The 24,436-nt window shown below is 49.3% G+C and overlaps 1 protein-coding gene across 1 annotated transcript in view; it reads left to right on the forward strand.

Moving 5' to 3' along the window:
- Positions 1–6,630: 6,630 nt before the first annotated feature.
- Positions 6,631–24,436, forward strand: part of CUEDC1 (CUE domain containing 1) — a 53,693-nt gene continuing 35,887 nt past the window's right edge. The window contains exon 1 of the mRNA XM_027774227.1: positions 6,631–6,777. Coding sequence (XP_027630028.1) covers positions 6,631–6,777 — 147 coding nt within the window. The remainder of the gene's footprint in view (positions 6,778–24,436) is intronic.

The following is a 24,436-nucleotide window of genomic DNA, read 5'->3' on the forward strand; positions in this document are numbered from 1 at the left end:
TGCTGACTTGTTTGCCACACGGGGTTCCTGCTTTCCTTCCCAGCCTCCCCCAAGTAAAGCACTCTGGACTAGTGGGACGTTCTGCTCACTGGTCTGTTCCTGGGCCCGAGGAGGCCAAGTCTGTACCCCCAGTAGGGCAAGTGCAGACCATACCTCTCTGCTGTCCCCAAACCAGTTGGGTAGGGGTATCAGAATCCTTCTCTCTCCCTGGGAGTCTTGGGCATAGGTGACAAAGGCCCTTCAGGTCAAGGCCCTGGATAGCATTATTCTTACCCATTTCTAAGTGCCTCTCCAGGAAGTCCCAGCTGTGACTGCTGCCTCTGGGACCTCCCAGCTATATGCAATGTCTCCCCGATACCTTATCAACCCAGGTCCCCAGCAGACAAATTGCTCTGGCCCTGTGGACAGCAACCTGGCTCTGTACTTCCTCCAAAGGGGAAGTTCTATTGTCACTGTGCCCTCTAAGCCACAGGGAACAAGGACTTTAGAGGTAGCTATTTCCCCCCAGGTTTTACTCTTTCTCCCTTTGAACCAAAGATGCCATGTGGGCACATTTACCCCCTGTGTCTCAGTCTTCGCTCTGGCACATAGGAAGTGCTAATAAAAGTATTTGCTATAATTTCCCTAGAGCTTTGAAAACTATGCCTAGAGGAGCTGTTTGATTTAAAATATCCTCCCCTCTCTTTCTTCTGATCAACATAAGTACGTGTATTCCTGGCTTGCTCTATGCTGGGTACTGAGCTAGGTATTGGGGCCAGGGAACTGAATGAGACCCAAAATATCCCGCCTACCAGGTAGGCACTGTCTGTTGGGGCCACTGACTGGGACAAGAGCAACTATGATGTCACGCGATGTGGATGTCAGCAGAGGAAAGAGATGGCCTAACAGGCCAAAGCCTGTTAGGAAGTGAGCCAAGAAGTGCATGTGGGCTGCCCTTGGTGGTGTAGTAGTAACTCACTGCTCTGCAACTCCGAAGCTATGTGGGAAGGTTCTTGGTTCATATCCCAAGGTCTCCACGTGCAGTTAGTTACACACATGCCTGTAATCCTGGCTGACTGAGGCTGGGGATGGATTGTGGTGTGAAGACCCGGTTGAGGATACTTGTCTCTCTTTATCTCTCTCATTGAATGAATGAATGAATAAATAAATAAATAAATAAATAAATAAATGTTTTAAAAAGGAAGAAGTGCATGTGGGAAGATTTCCTGGGGAAAGAAGACTGCAATCTGAATTCTGTTATAAAGACTTAGAATTGTCAGAGTGAGGCTGTTGGGGCCAAGAAGTGAAGGGTCAGGACCAGGGAAATGTGCTGGGACAGTGCAGTGGCTGATAATGGCCGGAAGGAGGAGTGGCCCACAGGTGAGCCATGTGTTGGCCTAAGTGACAGGTCCCTGGAGGACTGGCCAACGGATGTGAACAAGGGTGTTATCTCTTCTCTAGAACTGGATCTCTGGGATTGAGGGACAGAGACAAGAGGTACCTCAATGTTGACCTTCCTTCTCCTCCCCAGCTGGTCTCTGGTCTCCCTGGATGTTTCCAGCCTCCATAGCCCCTGCCCCTCCCTAACAAATCTCACCTCTAGGGTGGTATCTCTTAACTAGGAGCAGCCTGGACGCCTTTTTGACTTACTTAGAGTTTGGAGGACAGGAATTGGGTACATCTCTGGAGATTTTGATTCAGTAAGGGGCCTGGGACTTTGTTTTTAAAAAGCTCCCCAGAGATTCAGATGCACCCTCCAGCGGAGAATCACTGACCAGAGCAGGCTGTGTACATGTAGAATTTCCCCACTCGGCAGTGGTGGGCCTACCCTGTCTAGTCCCTTTGCATTTCTTTCTTCCTTCCTTTCTTTCTTCCTTCCTTCCTTCCTTTCTTTCTTTCTTTTTCTTTTTTAATTAAAAACAATTTTTAAAAGTTTTGCCAAAGGGCATGTGTGCTTGTCAGAGAGAAACAGAAAAGCAGAGAGGGGAGAGAGAAGCACTGCCCAGTGGGGCATAGTTAGGCCACAATCCCCTCTCCATCTCTTCATCCTGTCAGGATTTGGGGCACACACTCAAGCCATCAGGGCCAGGATTGAAGTTGCTGGTCGGCCATATGGGGCCGACCTATAACCACTTAACCACTAAGCCATGGGGCTGTCCTTGCAGTTTCTTTCACTTTTACATAGTGGCATTGTTGTTGTTTTTCTTCCTATTTTTTTTTTTACAAAAATTTGCTATAGGATGTGTGCATTCACCAGAGAGCGACAGAAAGAGAGGATTAGTGAGAAAGCATCCCCCAGGGTGGACAGCCACACAGAAATCCCTTCTCTTCCGTTCTCCTCTTAGGATTTTGGGCATGCACACACATGCACTGGGCATGTTTTTCAGACTACCAGGTCCAGGACTCAAGCAGCGAAGCTGGCCATGTGGGATCCAGCACCTTAACCAGTGTACCACCTGCTGGCCCTGCCGATGTGTGCTTTTCAGTCTGTTCTTTCGTCCTTCAAAGATCTTTATCATTTCATTTTTTGGCTTTACTACTTTTTCTTTTTCTTTTCTTTTCTTTTCTTTTTTTTTTTGAGTAGTAAATATTAGTAAATAATGAAAGTGAAGCTCAAAGAAGTAAAAGTTGTCCAAGGTTGTGGAGACGCCAACGTCTGCCTTCCAGAATCCGAGGCCTCTTCAGCCTGCTCACAATGTCTTTTTGGGAAAGGCCTATGTGCCTAGATGCCCACATATTTGAGGACTGGACTAAGGTCTCCTTTTCAGACAGTTACGGCCTTTTAATTGAGAGGCAGCCACTTCTGACCTCCCTCCGGCAGGCCCAGGCCTGCGCAGCCACAGCCATTGTTCCCAGTGGCCCTGCCTGCTTGCCTGGACATCTGTTCTCCTAACAGCATCTGCCCATAAATCCTGTCCCTGAGTTGAGGGTGGCTTAGTAGGGGAACAGTGGAGCTTACAACTCTCGCCAAACCATCACCATAGTTACACGAGGGTGTGACCGCAGCTGTGTGTGCTCGTTGGCATCTGGGCCAAGGTTGCATGTGTGTAGCGGTCTCTGGGGCCAGGGGTGGTGGCTGTTTGGCTGCTTGCTGTAGGCTTCTGCTGTAACTCATGCTGCTGTAATTCTTGGTGTCTGAAGAGATGTGGTTTTGCTCTTGTGCACCCTGACATATAGTAGGTGCTCTGTTTTTTGACTGACGCTGAAAGGATGTGCGAGGAATCACAAGTCTGTGTGCGTCACTGAGGTGCCTGTGAATGAGACAGATTGAAGTCACTGTAGACATGTGGAACGCCTCCTGGATACTGCGGGGTCATTGCGAACTCTGTCCCGGTCCCTGGCCTTAAGAGCTGATAGGAGGCAAGCTGGTGACATGGTGATTAAGATTGCTGGATCTCTTGGGACCAGCAGTTAGCATAATGGCTATGTCACTGGACTCCCATGTAGTCGTCCCGGACCTGGTGGCTTAAACTCACGCCGGGTACGTGTGCGTGCTTACCCAAGATCCCAAGAGGAGAATGGAGGAGAAGGGATTGTGGCGTGGCCATCCTCCTGGGGGTGGGGGGGGATTTCTTGCTTTCTGTCTGTCTCTCTCTCTCTCTGTCTCTCTGGCGAATGCACGCCCCCTATAGCAAAAACCTCTCAAAAAATTAATTAAAAAAAAAAGATTGCTGTATCTCATATGGCTGATGGCATGGTTTGAGTCCCAGACCCAGAAGCTTGAAAAACTTGACAGGTACATATGTGTGCATGCCCAAAGTCCTGAAAGGAGAAATGGAAGGGCAGGAATTGTGATATGGCCATCCTCCATGGGAGGTGCTTTCTCACTTTCTCTCTCTCACATGCTCTGTCTCTCTGTCTCTCTCTCTCCCTGATGAGCACATACATCTTCTAGCAAAGAAAAAAAAAAGTTGATATGATGGGGGGAGCCAACATAAATAGCAGATGATAAAGGACTGCACCCTCCACCACTACGACCACTGATGCGCGCTTGCTCTGTGAGTCAGATTACCCTTACATGCTAGGAGTGGTCTGGAAGGGTGGAGGAAGATCAGTATTGGCTAGAGTTTTCAGAGATTGCGTCATGGAAAAGGAGAACTTAGGCTGGATTCTGAAGGATAGACACGGCTTGTTTAGGAAGACAGGAGAGACACAACTCAAGTGTTCTCTAAGTGCGGTCCCTGGACCAGTGACATCAGCATATTCCGAGAACTTATTTGAGATGCAAATTCCTGGGCCCCACCCCAGACCTAGGGAATGGGGAACTCTGGGGCAGAGCCCAGCAAGGTGTGTCTCATAAGTCATCCATCTGGGTGATTGTGACATTCATTGAATGTGATGACCACTAATGCAGAGGAAGGGATGTGATATTTACATGAGAGACTGGGGACCTGGGAAGTGACGTGGCACCTTCTTCTGTTGGTGGCATAGGAGATGGTGGAAGATGGAAGACCAGCTAGGAGACAAGCAGGGAAGCAGGCTTGGGATGTTGAGGGCCTCAGCTGGATTGGGGATCTCCGTGGGACCAGAAAGCCAGGGCACTGTGAAGGAGGGTGTGCAGCCCTAGTGACACTGGGTCTCATGCCATGCTTTCAGAGCACTTCTTTTTCTTAGGGGAGATTTTTGCTATAGGGCATGTGTGTTCGTTGGAGAGAGAGAGGGACAGAGAGACAGAAAGCGAGAAATCACCCCCTGGGGGGGTGGCCACGCCGCAATCCCTTCTCCTCCATTCTTTTCTCGGGATTTTGGGCACGCACACACACGCGCCCAGCGTGAGTTTTGAGACACCAGGCCCAAGACTCCAGCTGTGGTTGACTACATGGGAGTCTAGTGATATAACCATTAGGCCATCTGTTGGTCCTTTCTTTAAATGTTTTTAGAAGACTTGTGTCCTGTTGAACGCATTACGATGTGCTAGTTTTGGAAAAATATAAGAAAGGGAGAAAGAGGAGGGGGCACGCACAGACTTCCACCATGCAGGACAAGGACTGAGATGTTAGCATATTTCCTTCCGGTCCTTTGGTCTTTTTCTTTTTTTTCCACTAAACTTTTTCTTTATTTTTCTCTCTTTCCAGTTGGTTTTCATTTATTTATTCCTTGTGTGTGGGAGAGAGAGAATGAGAGAGGCAGGTACCCCTAATAGGGCCCCCATGCAGTAATGCACCCCAGTTCCAGGCAGCTCAGGTCCTGTGCACACACCTAGCACGTGGAGAGAGGTCTTGGGATGTGAACTCTGGACCTTCCCACATTGGTCCAGTTGTGCTACTGCTGAGCCCGTGGTCCTTTTAATTGTTGTATAGTTAGTTGCAAGCACACCGTAAATATCGAGTTGCATCCTGCGTCTTTGCTTAACAAAATATCATAAGCATTTTCCTATGAGCATTCAGGTTCTCTGTTTTTGTCATCACAGGAGCCCCTGTGTTTGCGCAGAGGAGGTACCTGAGAGTCAGAGAGAAAAGGAAACTTGTTCTGTGAACTTCAGACTATGGGGAAGGCTATAGTTGAGCAAGCTTGTTTCTCACCATACACATTGTAAGGAAAAGAAAGGGATGGAGGGGGTAGCAGGAAATTAAAATGGACTTGAAAGAGACACAATGGCAAGGTGGAAGTACAGTGTCTAGGGATGGATGTTTGAGTGAGAAAGAAGTGCAAGGAAGTGATTGCTGAAAAGTCAGCCGGCACATGGAGAGGATTTTGAAGTGGCAGGCAAAGTTTTGTTTCTTGCTACTTGTAGGTGTTTTTTTATGATAACCCACCAAGCTTATATGTGTTATGTGCATTTTTCTGCATTTTATTGGATGGAAAAAAAAAAAAAAAAGAAAGAAAGTTAAAAGGTGCTTGAGGGGAGAGCCAGCAGGTAGCATGGCAGTTAAGATGCTGGATTCCCACATGGCTGACTGTGGTTCAAGTTTCAGACCTGGCTGCTTGGCTTACTTTCTCACTTTCCCTCTCTCTCTCTTTTCCCCTCTCTGTTTCTCTCTGGTGAATAAAAAGATAATGATAAATAACATTAAATACATAATTCTTAAAAAAAAAAAAAAAAAAAGAACTTGCTCTAGGAGCCACGTGCAGAACCAGCTAGAAGCCAGGCTCACAGAGGCCCTCCTGTGGCTCTCCATCCTGCCTCACGTCCACCCTTAGCTCTGTCTCCATTCCCCAATCCCTTCCACTTGAGAAACGGCAGATTCACAGCTCGGGGTGGTTGACTTTCCAGCTGAGACAACCTGCGGGAAAAATGGTCTTGCTGCTTTGACTCAAATGGGGAAATTCCTAAGGAATTCTTTAAGTTAGGAATGCAGATGTTTCAGATATGTCGTGTGTTGCATGGGTGGGAGGGGCCTCTGTCTTTTTCTCTCTCTGGTTAGTTCAGAACTATAGGACCTCTCAATTGTCATCTGGGGTGTTAGAACCCCTTTCAGTTCATTGCCTTAGCCTGACTATCCCATTCCTTGAGACAACGTTTTCATCTTAATGAGCACTTACCTTGCCCAGACCCCACGCACATACACACGTAAGCCGCCTGAGCTGTCCTTTTCTCTTGAGTCCTTCCCATAACTCTGGAGAGGTCCAGGCACACCCAGGAGAGGGGAGGGTGGAGGAGCCCTGCGATGCTAGATGCTACTGCTACGAACACCCTTCCTCCTGACCAGGATGGCCTTTTCTGCACTGGTACTGAGCGCCAGAGCCTTGCAAGTGTTGAAACAAAACCAGGGCCCCCAGCTGGACTCCTGCTTCTCGCTGGGTGTCAAGTTTCACAGGAGACAGGCCAAAGCTTTGATCTTGGATGAAGACATGGCGGTAAGAGGTCACACCAGAGCTCTGCCTGCCCAGGAGGAGATGGGAGGGCTTCTCCGCTGGGGATTAACTGTCCCTGTCTGCAGTCCTTGGTCTTCCCCAGTTACAGTAGATGAGGCTCTGGGACGATGCTGTCTCTGGTGTTTTACATATGCATTTATTTTTGAGTAACGTAGGTAGGGGAACTGGCGATGCATTGAAGGATTCTCCAGATGGGATCGCCCTCTATCGCCCAGCTTTCCCCTGCCTGGCACACTGCCCTGCCAGTGGAATGCCTGACTTCTGCCTGGCAGAGCACTCTCTAAGAGACTGGGCTGAGGCTCTCTCTAGATCTCGGCCTCTTCCTCCCTTCCCACCTCTAGTCCCTCTCCTCCTCCCTCCCCACTGGCCAGGGCTCTCAGAGGCCTGCTTTGCTTTGCAGCACACTAACCTTTTAAAATAGCTGTTTCCTAACCGTATCATAATCCAGCCCTTCCAAATGTCCTGAAAGCGCCCCTGCACCACCACTCCCCCCAGCCCTGTGGCATGCGTGACTCTGCAGGCCATCTGAACAGTGCTCACCAACAGGGCTGTCATTGTGTCCTGGCCCACTCTGTGCAGATGGGGACAGAGCTCCTCTGTGCAGGCCAGGATTTCCTGTGCTCTGGTGGCTCTCTCTCTGAACAGCGCAAGGAGTGCCCCCTTCTGCCTGTGACTCACTGCGTTGCCTCTGACTCTGCGCTCACTGAGCCTGGTTTGTGTCTACCTCGCCTTTTCCAGCTCCCTCTTGCCCCCTGTCACATAACATAAAATCCACCATTTTAACCACTTTTTCAAAAATTTGCTAGAGGGTCTGTGTGCTTGCTTGGGAGAGACAGAGAAAGAGGAAAAGTTAGAAAGCACCTTTTTACCATGGGGAAGGGTCATACCACAATCCCTCTCCTCCCTTTTCTCCTCTCTGGGTTTTGGGTATGCATGCACACATGCTTGGCATGTTTTTTTTTTCTTTTCTCTTCCCCTTTTTCTTTTCTTTTCTCCTTTTCTTTTCTTTCTTTTATTTGCTATAGGGTCCATGCACTTGCTGGAGAGACACAGAGTGGTCAAGTGAGAAATCTCCCCTGGGGGATGGTCACACTGCAACCCCTTCTCCTCCATTCTCCTCCTGGGATTTTGGGCACATGCGCACAAATATCCAGTGTGTTTTTCAAGCTGCGGGGTCTGGGGTTCAGAACACAGTCAGTCATGTGAGAGTCAGCCACTTTAACCCTCACGCCACATCACAGCATGTACAATTCGGTGGCGTTAGGCACATTCACACTGCCGTGCAACCATCACCATCATCCACAGTAGACCTTGTTAGTTAAAACCACACAGAAACTTGGAGCCCACCCGGATAATTCCCGTTCTCCCCTTCCTCAGTCCCTGGAAACGTTAATTCTTCTTTCTGTCTTCATGAATTTGTCTATTCAAGGTCTTTTACATCAGTGGAATACTACAATAATTGTCTTTTTGTGTCTGACTTATTTAACTTAGCATATCATTTTCGAGGGTCCTCTATGTTGTAGCATGTATAAGATTTTCATTCCTTTTTGTGGCTGAAGAATAGTTCAACATTCCGAATATATATACTGCATTTTATTTATCCATTAATCTGCTGATGGACACTGGGATTTTTCCACTAATAGGCTGTCATGAAGAACTCTGCAAGGGGACCAGCAGTTAGTGTAATGGCTATGTCACTGGACTCCCATGTAGTCGACCGCGGTTCGAGTCCTAGACCCAGTGGCTTAAATTCACACCAGGTGCAGGTACGTGCGTGCCCAAGATCCCGAGAAGAGAATGGAGGAGAAGGGATTGAGGCGTGGCCATCCCCCCTGGGGGGGGTGATTTCTCGCTTTCTGTCTCCCTGTCTCTCTCTCTCTCTGTCTGGCGAGCGCACATGCCCTATAGCAAAAATCTCTTCAAAAAAAAGAAAAGAACTGCAGTGAACATCAGTGCACAATTATTTGAGTCCTCGTTTTCATTCTGTGGGCACACACCCATGAGTGGACTTACTGGATAATATAGGAATTCTGTTTAACTTTTTTTTTTCTTTAAGTACCATTTATTTAATTTTTCAGGACCAGCAGATGGTGTAATGGTTATGTTGCTGGACTCCCATGTAGTCAACTGCCATTCAAATCCTGGACATGGCTACTTAAAACTCATACTGGGCGCATCTGCGTGCATGCCCAAAATCCTGTGAGGATAATGGAAGAGAAGGGATTGTGGCGTGGCTATCCCTCCTGGGGTGTGATTTCTTGCTTTCTGTCTCTCTGTCTCTCTGATGAACACATGCACCTTACAGCAAAAATCTCTTTTAAAAAATTTTAAAAAGAAAAAGAATTATTTAATTGTATTATTTGTTTTGTTTTGCTTTTGAGAGATTTTTTTGCAATAGGACATGTGTGCTCGCCATAAAGACAGAGAGACAAAAAGCAAGAAATCACCTCCGGGGGTGGTGGTGGCCACACCGCAATCCGCTCTCTTCCATTTCCCTCTTGGGATTTTGGGTGTGTATGCACACACCCGGTGTGAGTTTTAAGCCACTGGGTCTGGGACTTGAACTGTGATTGACTGTGTGGGAGTCCAACAACATAACCATATGCCATCTGCTGGTCCCTTAATAATATTATTATTATTTAATTTGCTACAGGGCACATGTGCTTACTAGAGAGAGTGACAGAGGGGGAAGTGAAAAAGCAAGCCTTCAAGTTCAAGACTCAAACCACGGTCAGTCATGTGGGAGTCCAGCACCTTAACCACCATGCCACTTTCTGGTGTCTGACTTTTTCTTTGTTGTAGGATTTGTGCGCTTGCCAGAGAGAGATGGCGTGGGGGGGTGGCCATGCTGTGATTTCTTTTCTTCGGGTCTCCTCTTGGAATTTTGGGCATGCATGTACATGTGGCAGGTGCGACTTTCAAGACACGAGGTCTAAGACTCAAACCATACAGTTGGCCATTTGGAACCCAGTGCCTTAACTTTCACACCACCTGTGTTTGTCTTTTTAAGGAACCACTAGGCTGGTTTACACAGTGCCTGTATCATTTTACATTTTTACTAATATGTACTTTATGTTTTAAATTCGTACTCTAGAAATAAAGCACATTTATTATAAAACCCTCCAAGGATGCAGTGGTACATGAAGTGAGCAGCAAAAGCCCCCCTCGCACAACCCTGCCTCATAGGCGTGCTGCTCCATATCTGGTGCACATGTGCTCAGACAGCTTTCCCGTGCATATCCAAACAGACATACGGACACTCAGACATCTTAGCCATGGTGTGATGTGCACACGGCCCTGGGTCGGTTTCTCTGTATGATTCCACATCGACACCTGGGCACTTGGCTGCATGTGGACGTGCTCTGTGTTATTTATTGCTTACTGGGCATTGACAGACGAGGAGGTCGCTTGCTCCTCTTTTTCCTTAAGACAGGGTCTCTCCATGTTGAGCTCCTCCTGTGTCAGCCTCCCGGCTGGGACTACAGGTACATGCCACTGTGCGGCTTTTGTAGATAGGCTCTTGCTCTGTTGCCCAGGCCAGTCTTGAGCTCACAATGCTCCTGCCTCAGTCTCCCTAAGTCACCAGGATCACAGGCACACACCACTGCACCTGACCATTAGGTTGGACTGGGAATTGAACCCAGGTCTCCCATATGATCCCAGACTGTGGTGCACAGCACATACCCCTATGGCTGGGCCTGTCCTCTGTCCTAGACTAGCCTAAATGTGTGGCTTTGCAGCCATGGGCTTACTGTTTCATCATGTGGCAGCCTGTTAGGGGAATGTGAGCTGAGCCTGGCTCTGGGAGGCCATCCAGTCCAGAGCCACCTTCCCTACCAGCCTCAGCTTCTCCAAGTTGCTCTCCAGTGCAGCTAAACTCACCTGAGCTGGGAGCAGCATCGTAAGGGAGAGCCACCCAGTGGCCTCTGCAGCCAGGCATGCCTCCCTCTGGGAATAACTTTGAGCCCCACAGGAGCAGGTGGGGAGGCTGGCAGGAGCTGGAGTGTGTGTGTGTGAGTGTGCGAAGTTGCAGCCTTTAGCAGGCTGAGCTCTGTAGTACTGGGAGCAGGGGTTGTTCTCCATGGTGGCTTGTGGGGCCCTGGAGGCAAAGAGTCCCTTCACCCACTTGGAAAGACCCAGTGAGTCCTGGCAAAAGGCCACCTGTAAAGCCAAGAACCAGGTCTTCGCCAGCACCTTTTTCTGCAGAGCCCCAGGCAGCTGGTGGGAGAATACAAAGAGGCCTGGAAAATCCATACACTGCATAATCAGCCCCTGCCTCTTGGCCGCCTGACTCTGTTTATTGCTTCCTGTCCCCGAAAGGCCTTTACAAACAGAGCAGCTTTGAGTGGGGTGAGCTGGACCTGGTGGGTGGCCTGCCCTGCCAGCTGTCCCACAGCATGGATGGAGCAGGCAGTCCCGGACAAGCCCATCCTTGCCACCTCTGGCTGCTGCCACCCCCAGCAGAGCCGAGGGAGACCGGACAAGGGGTGTTGGTGGTGGCTGAGAGTGTGAGAGAAGCCCCCAGAGGAAGGCAGTGCACCAGAGAGCATTAGCTTTGTAATCAACAAAGGACTAGAGCCCTATTTCTCCTCATTTCCTTGAGGGCCTGGAGGTTAAGCCCTAATGAGGTGCAGAAGGAAAGCAGGGTAAAATCTCAGCCTCTTGACCCCTGCAGGGTGGGGTGGAGGGTGAGGGAGGGGGCATTCCCTGGGTCCAGGGGCTTACTCAAAGCCGGTTTTGTTGTTGTTTGTATGACGTTTTTCGGAACAGATGTTTTCCTTGTCCACTGACTTTTTTCTCCAGTGACCGTAATCCCTTGCCTCCCTTCTGCCTCCCCACCCTTCAACCTTCCTCCCCCACAGTAAGCTATTGGGTCATCAGAAGAATCACGGCACGTTTTACATAGAAAAATACGTCATGACTTTCCCGATGACCTAATGCTTCCATTTCCCACCACGGCTGGTAGCTGAGATGGGACTCGGGGAACAGCCGCAGCCCTGAGAAGCTGTCCTAGAGACGGTGTTTCAGCGAGACGCGGGGCAGGGGGCGTGTGACACCCGATGGCTGGAGCAGGGGTGCTGTCCTTGGGAAGGAGGTGCAGGAAGGCAGCCTTCCCAGAGCCGAGGCTGTCTGCTGCCAGCTGGGGTAGGGAGATGCCCATCTCCGAGATCCTGCTGTGCGGAGTCCCTTTCTTCTCTCTGAAGACTTCTGACCACAGAGCCCTGGTTTCATGACTGCATGCCGTCAGAAACCTTTTCTGATGTAAAAAGTAGTGGATGGGGTCTGCCTGTACTCGCCCTCTCCCAGCACCTGCCATGGGCCGCAGGCTTGCACTTTTCCACAGGTGGCCCAGCTGAGCCAACTTGCACGTGGGACCTGTTTGTGTCTGAGCCAGTGCTTTTGGTTGTGCAATTCTGAGCCCGCTCCACCCTCTCAGCTCCTTCCTGAAAGTGAAATGCTACAGCCTTGCTCAAGAACAAAGGCTCAGTCCTACATGTTAATGATTTTCAAGTGTGGCCACTTCCTCCTGCCTGGCCTGACTCACCCTGCCCGCTGCCTGATGTGTCTGCAATGGACATACAGCTTAGAGACAGCCCCGACCAGGGCAGAGAGGCCATGCTGGGGGTGGCAGTGGAGCCTGGGGAGGTCCCCTCCAGATCACGGGCAGAGGAAGCATGTGGTGGAACTGGCCCGCTCAGTTCTGACCTGGGATGCCCCCACTTCTCTGCCTCCTAGCTCAACTTGCGCTCTGCACCCACACACAATGTCGCCACTTCTCTCCTGCTCTAGGATGGCTGGAGGCAGGACGCTGCCGGGCTGACCCCATGTACCCAGCTCTTCTGTGCCTCAGTTTCCCTCCTTGCCCCAGGCAGAGGTACAGAGGTTCATTTTTTAAATATTTTTTTTCTTTATTTACCATAGAACATGTACATAGCATATAAGAGAGACAGCGAGAGAGAGAGGGAGAAGAGCGCCCTCCCCAGGGTCTGGTCACACTGCGATCCCCTTCCTCCAGGCTGCCAGCCTGTTAGACCTTTGGCACTCGCCTGTGAGCCCAATGTTTTGGGCATACCAGGCTGGGGATTCAAACTGCAGTTGTTGTGTGGGATCAGAACCGCAAAGCTGGCCCCAGAGGTTCGTTATTGATTTTTTAAAAAAAGAATATTTATTTTATTTTGACCAGAGAGGGTCAGAGGATCAGAGTGTATGAGAGAGAAAGAGAGAGAGAGAGAGAGAGAGAGAAAGAAAAGCTGCCAGGTCTGGGACTCGAACTGCAGTCGGCCATGTGGGAGTGCAGTGCCCTTAACCACCATGCCACCTGCTGGCCCCGGAAGTTTGTTATTATAAGAGGAGTGACAGTGTGTGAGTGGTTGGGAGTGGACTTTGGGGTTGAATCCTGATCTGCTACTTCCTGGCTGTGAGACATCAAGCTAGTTATCTAACTTCTCTGAGCCTCGATTTCCTCCTCTGTAAAACAGCAATTCCTGCCTTGAGGGACTGAGGGTTCCATGTAGATAAAACATCTAGCCCAGAGCCTGGCTGAATAGAAAGGGCTCCTTGACTTGCCCCCACCGTGGTAAGCTGTTACGTGCTCTGCACATGGAAAGCACAATCATTTTGAGCAGTTCGTGTACTCAGAGTGAGAGGATGACCTATTTTGGGATTCTGTTTTAAAAATTAATTTTTTTCCAGAGGGCGTATGCACTCACCAGAGGGAGAGGAAGGAAGCACCCTGCGATGAGACATGGTCATGTCACAGCCTCAATCCCTTCTCACTCTCCGCCTTTTCTCTGCCCTTCTGGGACTAGGGACACTCATACGTGTGGGCCTGGCATTCTTCTCAAGCCGTCAGGACTGGGATTCAAACAGGGCAGTTGGCCATGTGGAATCCAGCTGCTTCAACCACCAGGCCATGGAGCCAGCCCTATTCTGGGGTTCTTAAATGACTAAGAACAGCAGCAACGCACAGCTGCGTCCCGCCGAGGAAGCTGGATTTTCATCTTTGCCTTTCCTGCTCACTCTTCCCCTTGGTTATTCCGTTTGTGTCCACAGGCCCACCCGAGGCAAAGGCAGCATGCACCTGAGTTCACTGCTTGTCTGGCTGTGGGCCTGGGACATCCCCACAATTCCACTCTCAAGGCCTGCTGGGCTCTGAACAAAGAGTCAGTCATTTTTGCCACCAGCAAGCAATGTTTGAACACTAGCTGAATACTCCAGGTTTTATTTTATTTATTCATTTATTTATTTATTTTGGAAAGATTTTTGCTACAGGACACGTGCGCTTGCTGGAGAGATAGAGGGAGACAGAGACAGAAAGCGAGAAATCACCACCGAGCGGGGATGGCCACTCGCAATCCCTTCTCCTCCATTCTCCTCTCGGGATCTTGGGCACGCACACACATATGCCCGGCATGAGTTCAAGCCATTGGGTGTTACACCAACCACTGGTCCCAATACTCCATGTTTTAATGGTGATCACCAAAGGAGGCAAGGGACTGAGAAATGTATCGCTGCTTCTGGAAGATTCTAGCAACAGCTGGCTGCTGCTTCTGTTGTCTCTTCCCATCCCTTAAATCTGGATAACCTGGCAACCCATTTGGAGGTGGGGGCGTTTCCAACTACGCTGTCCATATGGCCTACCCCTCGTGTCCGTTTTGTGCTGGGAGGAAGGACTTACACCCTCCACACCTCCCAGGCTGGCTGTTTCCGTGTGAGAGGCTGAGAGGGTGCAAGTTTGGGCCTGTGAGATGATCTGGCAGTGCCTTTGTTTGACAACTGTTGACTAAGCCCAGGTGTGCAGACCTGTGTTTACAGAAACCTGGTTGACTTGGGTTGGGGCCGGAATAAAAAAGCAAAAATAAATGTTCAGAAGAGGGAGGGGTGGCATGGATAATCCAAAAGCCATTTGTTTAGGGCCTGGAGCCAGAAATAAGATCATTTTTTGCAGATTTCCCTAAATCACCCAGACAGGAACTCTTTACAATAGCGCCTTTAGCATATGTTGGCTATTATAGAGACTGACTGGTCTGTGGAACTTGGTTCCTATGCTGTGGGCTACACTCTGGGGACTCTGAGCAGCCATAGAAATATCCCTGGGGAAAGAGGCCTCAGAGATCATTGAGTGCTCCATGTCCATTTTCCAGATGGGAACCTGGAGGTCTAGGAGGTATGAAGACTTGCCTAAGGTCACTTGGGTAGTTAAGGATGGAGCTAAAACCAGCATCTGGGTCTCCAAACTGCATCACCCTCTAAGAGACTAGTCCTCAACTTGACAGTTGACTGTGATGATGGGGAGGGGGGTTGTTAAAGTGCAGATTTCCAGGCCATGCCCCCAGAGCTTCTGATTTAATAGGGGAATGGAGAACACAGTTTTTAGCAAATGGATCAGGGGACTCTGGTGAAGGAAGTTTGCACCACCCTCTGAGATACATTGTAATAGTACTAAGAGTATTTGTTTCACAGATGAAAGAAAAGCACCTTTGTCCTTTCTGAAACCATGTCCTTACAAGTGAGGGACCAGGCAGAGACATAAACAGCTCAGGAGATGAGAGAATGAGGGGTTCAATCCAGGTGACTTCCCAAGTAAGTCTGGTGTGTCAGGAGACTTGGCAGGCACACTCTGTCCTATAAATCCGTGCAGTTTGAATGCACTGCTGTCCTGGACAACCTCTAGGTCAGCAGTCCTCAAACTTCCTGGCATCAGGGACCAGCCTCATGGAAGACAATCCCTCTATGGATGGGGACTAGGGGTTGGTCCTGGGATGACCCAAGCACACTGTGCACCCCATTTCCACCACCGTCACATTACATTATATGATGAATCATTCGCATAACAATGGGATTTGTGCTCCCATGAGATTCCAGTACCTTGGCTGATCTGACAGGAGGCAGAGTCCAGGCGGCAATGTGAGTGGTGGACAACCCAGCAGACTGGCACCGGTTCATGGCCTGGGGGTTGGGAGTCCCTGCTCTAGGTGACACATGGCTGTGTCCCTTCTGTAAAATAGCTATGGTAATGGTAGAAGGTAATAACCTACTGGACTTGGAACCAGCAGCTGGTGTAATGGCTATGTCGCTGGACTCCCATGTAATTGACCACGGTTTGAGTCCCAAACCCAGTGGCTTAAATTCACACTGGGTGCATGTGGGTGCATGCCCAAGATCCCCAGAGGAGAATGGAGGAGAAGGGATTGTGTGTGGACATCCTCCCCGGGGGGTGATTTCTCACTTTCTGTCTCTGTCTCTCTGTGTCTTTCTGGCGCGTGTACGTGCCCTATAGCAAAAACTTCTCCAACAACAACAACAATAATAATAATAATTTACAGGACTAGATTGTCATGAGGTTAAATGAGATGATGCAGGAGAAACACGTTGCTTGTCACGCAGTCAATGTCAGTTTCTCTGATGATGCAGAATTGCTGGGGGGCGTCTTTATATAATGACTGTCTGCTGAGGGCCTCATTTGAGGGAAGGGGCTCTGGTTCTGTAGCTAGAGAGTATACAGGTCCCTCCAGGACTGAGATGCGGTGACCTTCTGCAGAGGTGTCATCATGGTTGGCACCTAGAACAAGGGTGCCTTTCTCTGACCACTCCACTTCCCCACTGCCCATATCTTGGCAGCCCTTGAAGATTTCAATGATCAGGCCAAACAGGGGCTATTTCTGTCCATTAACAAACAAACAAACAAACAAACAAACAAACAAACAAACAAACAAAAAACGATTTGCCAGAGGGCATGTGTGCTCACCTGAGAGAGACAGAGATAGAGAGAAGGACAAAGCCTCCCGCAACCAGCGGGGCCTGGTCACTTCTCTTCCATCTCTCCATTTTGTTGGGATTTGGGGCACATGCATACCCATATCCTGCTGGTGCTGGGATTTGAATCGAGTGGTTGGCCATGTGGGATCCGGAGCCCTTGACAATCAGGCCATGAAGTTGGCAATTCTTTTCCATTTGTAAAAATAGAGACTGAGGCCCAAGGGAGACAAAGGAAGCTGCTTACAGGACCTCTAGGAGTGCCTGCTTCCCTCTGCAACGATCAGATTTGAGGATCAGGGCTATCAGCACCCCCATAGTCCTAACCTGGAGCTGAGCCTGCAGGCTACCAGGAAGCCCGTGTCTTGGCCAGGGTGTGCCACTTCCTGGTTCTGGTCAGTTTTGCTGCAAGTTAAGTCAGCCTGACCTCACCAATGCTGTAAAAACCATTACAACTCAGATGGGAGGAGAGAGAGCGGGATCCCAGGGCCTCACGTGGCCCTGCCGTCAGTCTACTGATGGGAGCCACTTGCAGAATGGGCTGTGAGGGTGCGGGTGCTATTAGCATGCATTAGTGCTTATAGGAGAGTGTGACCGTGACTTTAAAAACGCAGCTTCAGAGTTAGCTAAAGAGAAGAGTGGAGTGAGTGTCCGGGCTGCATGGGAGGGTTCAAGAAAAGTCCTGCACTGTGTGACCTGTGGCTGCCAGGGTTTGGGACAGCCATGTGGCACTGTGAATGGTAGTGAGTGGGAGCCTTGTAGCACACACAGACACAACGAGTGTGTGTTAGGAGTGTGTTGGTGTGTGCACCTGCACTGGGAGAGAGCCCTGCCTGATCTGGGTTCAAATCCCAACTCTGCAGCTACTGAGTTCTGTGACGTTTGGTAACATGACCATCTGGAAGTGAGAACATGAGGTTTCTGCTTCCTTCCTAACTGAGGCAATTCCAGAGTGTGTGTGTGGGGGTGGGGCGGGGGGTGGGGGGATGAGTTGGCATGGTTGGGAGGGAACACCTGGCTGTGGAAGGGAATCTTTGCTGGCACACAGAGCAGCAGTGGTAGAGGCAAGAAGGAGGGCGCAGCCTGTGGTTGGGATAGGGGGTTTAGCTGGCCTGGTGGTAAGTGGTTCTGAACAGTCCCATCTGCTGTCTGGGCTGGGCCCTTCGCTGGGTGGAATTTCTGATGGTGTCTCAAGGCCTGAGGGGGTGGCCCTCCCAGCCCAGCCACAGCTGCTGCCTGCTCTTTTGAAGCTCAGCCAGGCCAACCAGCCTCCCTCTCCTGACCTCCCTTCTCAGCCTCAGGCCTGCATTCCTCAGCTGCCAGAGAAGGCAGCTCTGAGAGGGCCGCTCTGCCAGCAGCCAGCAGTGGGGCCTGTGAGCCCCTCCCCCAGGGGAGAGGGAGGCCTGGGTAGTATTCCAGTCACTTCTCTCGGGGCAGGAAAGGGCTGAGGGCTGTTGGCCGAGCTCCCTGCTCTTCCCTCAGGGTCTCAGAGTCCCAGTTCAGGTCCTGGAGGCCCTTGGGGAGGCTTTGTGGTGCACACTCTCCCACTTCAGGGCTGGATTCAAGGTGGTATCTCCAGGCCTGACTCCTGGGCCAGGCTCTAGGCTGGGGGTGGATCATAGTGTCAAAATCCTTTTGGGGTGCTATCTTCCTCTTGCTCATGAAAGAAAACTTATTTTAAGTAAATAAATAAACTTTTTCTTTTTGGATGAAGAGCTCCATTTGAGAAGGTGCAGGTATCCTTATTTTACACATAAGGACGCTCACTCAGAGCAGCCATGCTCACGTCATGAGCTGTTGGATCAAGGCGTAAGCTGAGGTCTGTGTAAGCTAAAGCCTGTTTTTTGTTTTGTTTTGTTTTTAGTTTATTTCTTTTTTTAATGATTCTTTTTTTAAAAAGAATTATGTATTTAATTTTATTTATTCATTTCTTTATTTTAATTTGACAAGAGAGAGAGAGAGACAGAGAGAGATAGGTAGAGAGGGGAAAGTGAGAAAGCAAGCCACAGGTCCGGGACTTAAACCGTGGTCGGCCACATGGGAATGTCCAGCACTTTAACCACCACTCCACCTGCTGGTCCCAGTTTAGTTTACTTCTCCCATGAGAAAGAAGGAGAGAAAGAGAGAGAGAGAAAGAGGCATCCCAAAACAGGTTCTTTGTGTATGACTTCAGCCAGCTGGGCCTGGCCCCAACACACACAGGGAGACTCAGGGATGCAAACTTACAATCGTCCCATGTGGGTCCAGCATGTCAGTGTGTGGTTATCTCTGTGCCACCAGCTGGCCTTGAGCCCCATTTTTAACCACTCCACCCTCTGGCCTCTCACTCCAGACTTTACCAGTAAACATCACTTTGTGGCTTGCCCTCCACAAGGAGCTTCCTGGCCAGACCCCTGGCCCTGCTGTGCTGCCGGGTCATGGCTGGCCCTTTGAAGTAGTTGTGGTGAGGCCGCCACCTTGCCCTCCTCGCTCAATTGTATGCCCACCAAGAGGTTGATCAGGGCTGGAGGATGCACCGTGGGATGTGGGGCATGGTTCCCACTGAGACAGGACTGGAGACTAAGGAAGGCAAGGGCTTCAAAGCCCAGGAGTCTGTGCGTGTGTGCATGTTTTGTTTTTTTTCCATAGGGTGCACATGCTCCATAGAGAGAGAGGGAAAGTGAGAAATCACCTCCCAGGTGGATGGCCACCCCACAAATCTTTTCCTCCATTCTCCTCTCAGGATTTTGGGCCTGCATGCACATGTGCCCAGTGTGATTTTCAAACTTCCAGGTCCAGACTCAAACCATGATCAGCCATGTGGGAGTCGAGTGTCCTAACCACCACACCACCTGCTAGTCTCTCTGGTTTGTTTTCTTAAGATTTTATCTATGAGAGACAACAGGTGGCATAGTGATTATGGCACTGGACTCCCACATGGCTAGCCGCATTTCGAATCCTGGGCCCAGCAGCTTGAAACTCACGCTGGGTGCATGTGCGTGTGTGCCCAAAATCCTGTGAGGAGAATGAAGAAGGGATTGTGGTGTGGCCATCCTCCCAGCGGGTGATTTCTCACTTTCTCTCTCTGTCTCTCTCTGTGTTTCTGGTGAGCACACGCATCCTATAGCAAAAAAATCTTTAAGAAACAGATTTTGGGGACCAGCAGTTGGCATAATGGCTATGTAACTGGGCTCCCGGGTAGTTGACCACAGTTCGAGTCCCAGACTCAGTGGCTTAAATTCACACTGGGTGCATGTGTGTGTGTGCCCAAGATCCTGAGAGGAGAATGGAGGAGAAGGGATTGCGGCATGGCCATCCCCCCTGGGGGGTGATTTCTCACTTTCTGTCTGTCTGTCTGTCTCTGTCTTGCTGAAACACAGATTTTATCAGGCCAGCAGGTGGCGTGGTGGTTAAGGTACTGGACACTCCCACATGGCCGGCTGTGATTTGAGTCCCGGACCTGATGGCTTGCTTTCTCACTTTCTCTTTCTCTGTCTTTTTCTGGTCAAATTAAAATAAATAAATGTATAAATAAAATAAAATAAAAATAAATAATTTTAAAAAGAGTTTTATCTATCATTTTTCAGACAGATACATAGATAGATTTATTTATTATAATTAGAAAGGGAGAATAAATCTATGCTAAAAAGAGCATAGATTTGGGCCAGAAGATAGCATGGTGGTTAAGGTACTGGACTACCATGTGGTCAACTGAGGTTCGAGCCCCAGACCCGGCAGTTTTAAAATCACTCTGAGAGCATGTGTGTGCGTGTCTAAGTTCTGAGATGAAAATAGGGAAGAAGGGATTGCAGCATGACCATCTCCTGAGGGGGAGGGCAGATTCCTCACTTTCCCTCTCACTGTTTCTCTCTGTCTCTCTCCAAGTGCACGTGCCCTATGGCAAAAACAAAACCAAACAAAAACAAACAAAGAACATAGTTTCTAGGGCTGATCTGTTGGGATTCATATTCCTGCCCTGCCACCAGGTGAACTCGCGTAAGTTATTTAACCTCCCTGAGCCTTAGTGTCCTTATCTATCGTCAGAGTATGATCATCGCTTTCCTGTGGGGAGCTGGAGAGACAGTGCATGCCGAGTGCTTAGAAAATGGACAGCACATAGCAGGCACTCATAGCAGTTATTAAAAAGTAACTCCTGGGGGCTGGCAGATGACGTGGTGGTTAAGGCACTGGACTCCCACATGACTGACTGCAGTTCAGTTCCTGGACCTGGTGTCTTGCTTTCTCACTTTCCGTCTCTCTCTCTGGTCAAATTAAATAATAATAAATAAAATTAAATAAATAGTTATTTTCTTTCTTTTTTTCTTTTTTTGGAGAGGTTTTTGCTACAGGGCGTGTGTGCTTGCCAGAAAGAGAGAGACAGAGAGACAGAAAGTGAGAAATCACCCCCCTGGGGGGATGGCCACACCGCAATCCCTTCTCCTCCATTCTCCTCAGGATCTTGGGCATGCACGCACACGCACCCGTTAAGCCACCACGTCTGGGCCTTGAACTACGGTCAACTACATGGGAGTTCAGCGACATAGCCATTACGCTAACTACTGGTCCCTTTTTTCTTTCTTTTTTTTTTTTTTAGAGGTTTTTGTTATAGGGCACGTGCACTCACCAGAAAGACAGAGAAACAGAAAGTGAGAAATCACTCCCTAGGGGGGTTGGCCATGCTGCAATCCCTTCTCCTCCATTCTCTCAGGATCTTGGGCACACACGTACACACGCCCGGCATGAGTTCAAGCCACTGGGTCCAGGACTCAAACTGCCATCAACTATATGGGAGTCCAGTGACATAACCATTACGCCAACTGCTGGTCCCTTAAAAAGTAATTGTAAAAAAAATGTAACTCATGTCCATTGTAGATAATATACATATTTTTTAAAAAACATAAAATTACTGGCAATGTTATTACTTTATTGTTCTTATAGATTATTTGCAGATTTTATTTTTTAAATTAATAAATAAATTTGAACCAAAATTTCAAAGATAAACAGTAATTTATGGGAAAAGTTTTCCTGATCTCTGGTGATCCATTTCTTTCCAGAAACCTATATTAGCAGTTATTTTGTGAATCCTTTCTTTTTTTTTTTTAGAATAATTATTTTATTTAATTTGACCATGGAGGGACAGAGAGAGGGGAAAGTGAGAAAGCAAGTCGCCAGGTCCAGGACTCAAACTATGGTTGACCATGTGGGAGTCCAGTACCCTTAACCACCACGCCACCTGCCAGCCCCTGTGAATCCTTTCTTAGTGCAGTCTCTCTCCTGTATTCACACGCACACACACACACACACACACACACACGCTAATGCACTGCAGTATACTGACTATACCCACCATTTTGTGCCTCTGGTTGCACCCTTAGTTCTTGAGCACAAAGAGTCATATCGAGCTGCCTCATTTTTATTTACTATTGAATAGTATCTCTCTATATATCTGTATGTCCCATGATCTGACCTGCCTCCTATCGGTGGACATTTCCCGTGATTCCAATATTCTGCTGTTACATCGCTGCAAGCAACATCCTTAAGCACAGATGGACACGTACAAATACCATAGAGTGGAAGTCATGGATCAGTGTTTGGTTGTGTGTTAGCGTTAGGGGTAGGGGCTTCTGTTCCCCGGACCCTCTCTGCCCATCCTGAGTACCCCTTTCTACCTTTGGGTTGCTCAGCCTGGATTCCCTGGCCATGCCCAGATGCTAAATTGTGGGATGTTGACTGCCTGCCTGCCCCAGGGATGTCTCCTGCTGCTGTTCAGACTTCACAGGTCAGCCCAGACCATGCAGGCCCTGCCGTGGAGAGGCCTTCAGCCTGCCTGCCTGCAGGAGAGGTTGGGGAGGCACAGCTGGCTCCTCTTTCTCAAGAAACTGAGCCCAGGCCAGGATGAGCTCATGCCTGGAATCGGCTCAACTTCCCCAGCCCTGCACCTGAGCTGCCAGTGGCCCCCTTCTCCCAATCTAGGCCGATGCGCTTGGTCCCAGGCACAGACTCTATGTTCATGCCTAGCCCAGTGGGGGTCCTCAGAGCCAGGCACCTGGGTGGGCAGGGGCAGTGAGGAGCAGCACCTCCAACCCCACTGCTATTTGCTCTCTCCCAGGGACCGGCCTGTTGAGTGTCTTGGCGGAGCCTGTGGTGTTTGCTGAGGGAGAGGATTGCTGTGGAAATCGTCCCTAGCCAGCCCAGGTAGAGGTAGGGAACGTTTGGTTGCTCAGGCACCTTGACAGCTTTGGTGGGGCAGGGAAAGCTTGTGTAAGGGAACGGCTAGGTTCCTGCCAGATGAGGCTTTGCACGCAGGCCTCCCTCTCTTGATTCCAGGGCAGGAGCATTGCAGAGGCACCCAGGCACCCCCAGCCTCCCCAGTCTTTCCAGGAGCAGCCAGATCTTTTAAGATTCAGTTCAACTCCCAGTTACTGAGTTCTTGGTGTGCGTCTGACTCTGTGCTTGGCTCGAAGGAATACAGGAAATATGTCCAGCCAGATGTACCTGGAATGGCAGATCTGGACTCAGACTTCCGGGGTTCAGATGTCAGCTGTGTGACCTTGAACGAGTAACTCAGCTCTTCTGGGCCTCTTTCTCATCTCTATGAAGTGGGAATAGCTGCAGCAGTGTGTTCCTCCCGGGGCTGTGGAGAGGATGGAAAGGGTTAACGTGCCAGCAGGTAGGGGAGCAGCAGTAAATGCTAGCTATTATCATCATCTCTATTATTACCACTATCGTACCAGGAGTGACCACGGAAATGACATGTTATTCTTGCCCAAGGAGCCTCGTCTTGGAGCTTTTGGCTGGAAGGGCAGAGTTGGCTTATGGATGGGGCCTTTTGTAGCAGCTGAGCTCTGGAGTGGGGCCTCAGGAGCAGAGTGAATGATGGTGCCCTGAGGACTGAGGCTCCTAGGCCATCTTATCTATGGAGGGGGGACCTCACTGACTTCCTTTGAAACCTCTTGCCCTACTCCCTCCCTGCCTTCATCTCCCATTGGCTATACACTGGTCACTGGAGTTGAGGCAGGAGAGAGAAAAATTAGGAAAGAAAAGATTTCCTTTTCTCTTCTTCAGGTTTTATATATATAAATCTAAAATCTCTCATATATGAGAGGTTGGTTTTTTGTTTTTTGTTTTTTGGTTTTTTTTTTTGAGAGGTTTGCGCTCACCAGACAGACAGAGACAGAGAGACAGAAAGCAAGAAATCACCCCCCAGGGGAGATGGCCACACTGCAATCCCTTCTCCTCCATTCTCCTCTCGGGATCTTGGGCACGCACGCACACGCGCCTGGCGTGAGTTTTAAGCCACCGGGTCCAGAACGTGAACCGCGGTCGACTACGTGGGAGTCCGGCGACATAGCCATTATGCTAACTGCTGGTCCCGAGAATTTTTTATATATGTTTTTCTAATGCCCAAATAGTTTCACAGTTGAATGCATGATATTTTTATTGTGATAAGAACACTTAATATTTAAAAAAAATTGTTTAATTTTACTTATTCATTCACTTATTTTCATTTGACCAGAGAAAGATAGATACACAGAGAGAAGGAAAGTGAGAAAGCAAGTCACCAGGTTCAGGACTTGTGGGAGAGTGTCCAGCGCCTTAACCACCATGCCACTTGCTGATCCCAATATTAGAGATATTTTTGCTATAGGGTGTTTGTGCTTGCCAGACAGAGACAGAGAAGGAGAAAGTGAGAAATCACCCCCTAGGGGAGATGCCTATACCACATTCCTTCTCTTCCAGTCTCCTCTCTGGGTTTGGGGCATACGCACACAGGCACACCTGACATGAGTTTCAGGCCACCAGGTTGGGAACTTGAACTGTGGTCAACTGTGTGGGAGTCCAGTGTCCCAACCACTACTCCATCTGCTGGCCCCTGGGATTTTTAACAAATTATTTTATTTAAATT

Source organism: Tupaia chinensis, unplaced genomic scaffold (assembly GCF_000334495.1).
Source record: "Tupaia chinensis unplaced genomic scaffold, TupChi_1.0 Scaffold000416_1, whole genome shotgun sequence".
In the NCBI taxonomy this organism is placed as follows: domain Eukaryota; kingdom Metazoa; phylum Chordata; class Mammalia; order Scandentia; family Tupaiidae; genus Tupaia; species Tupaia belangeri.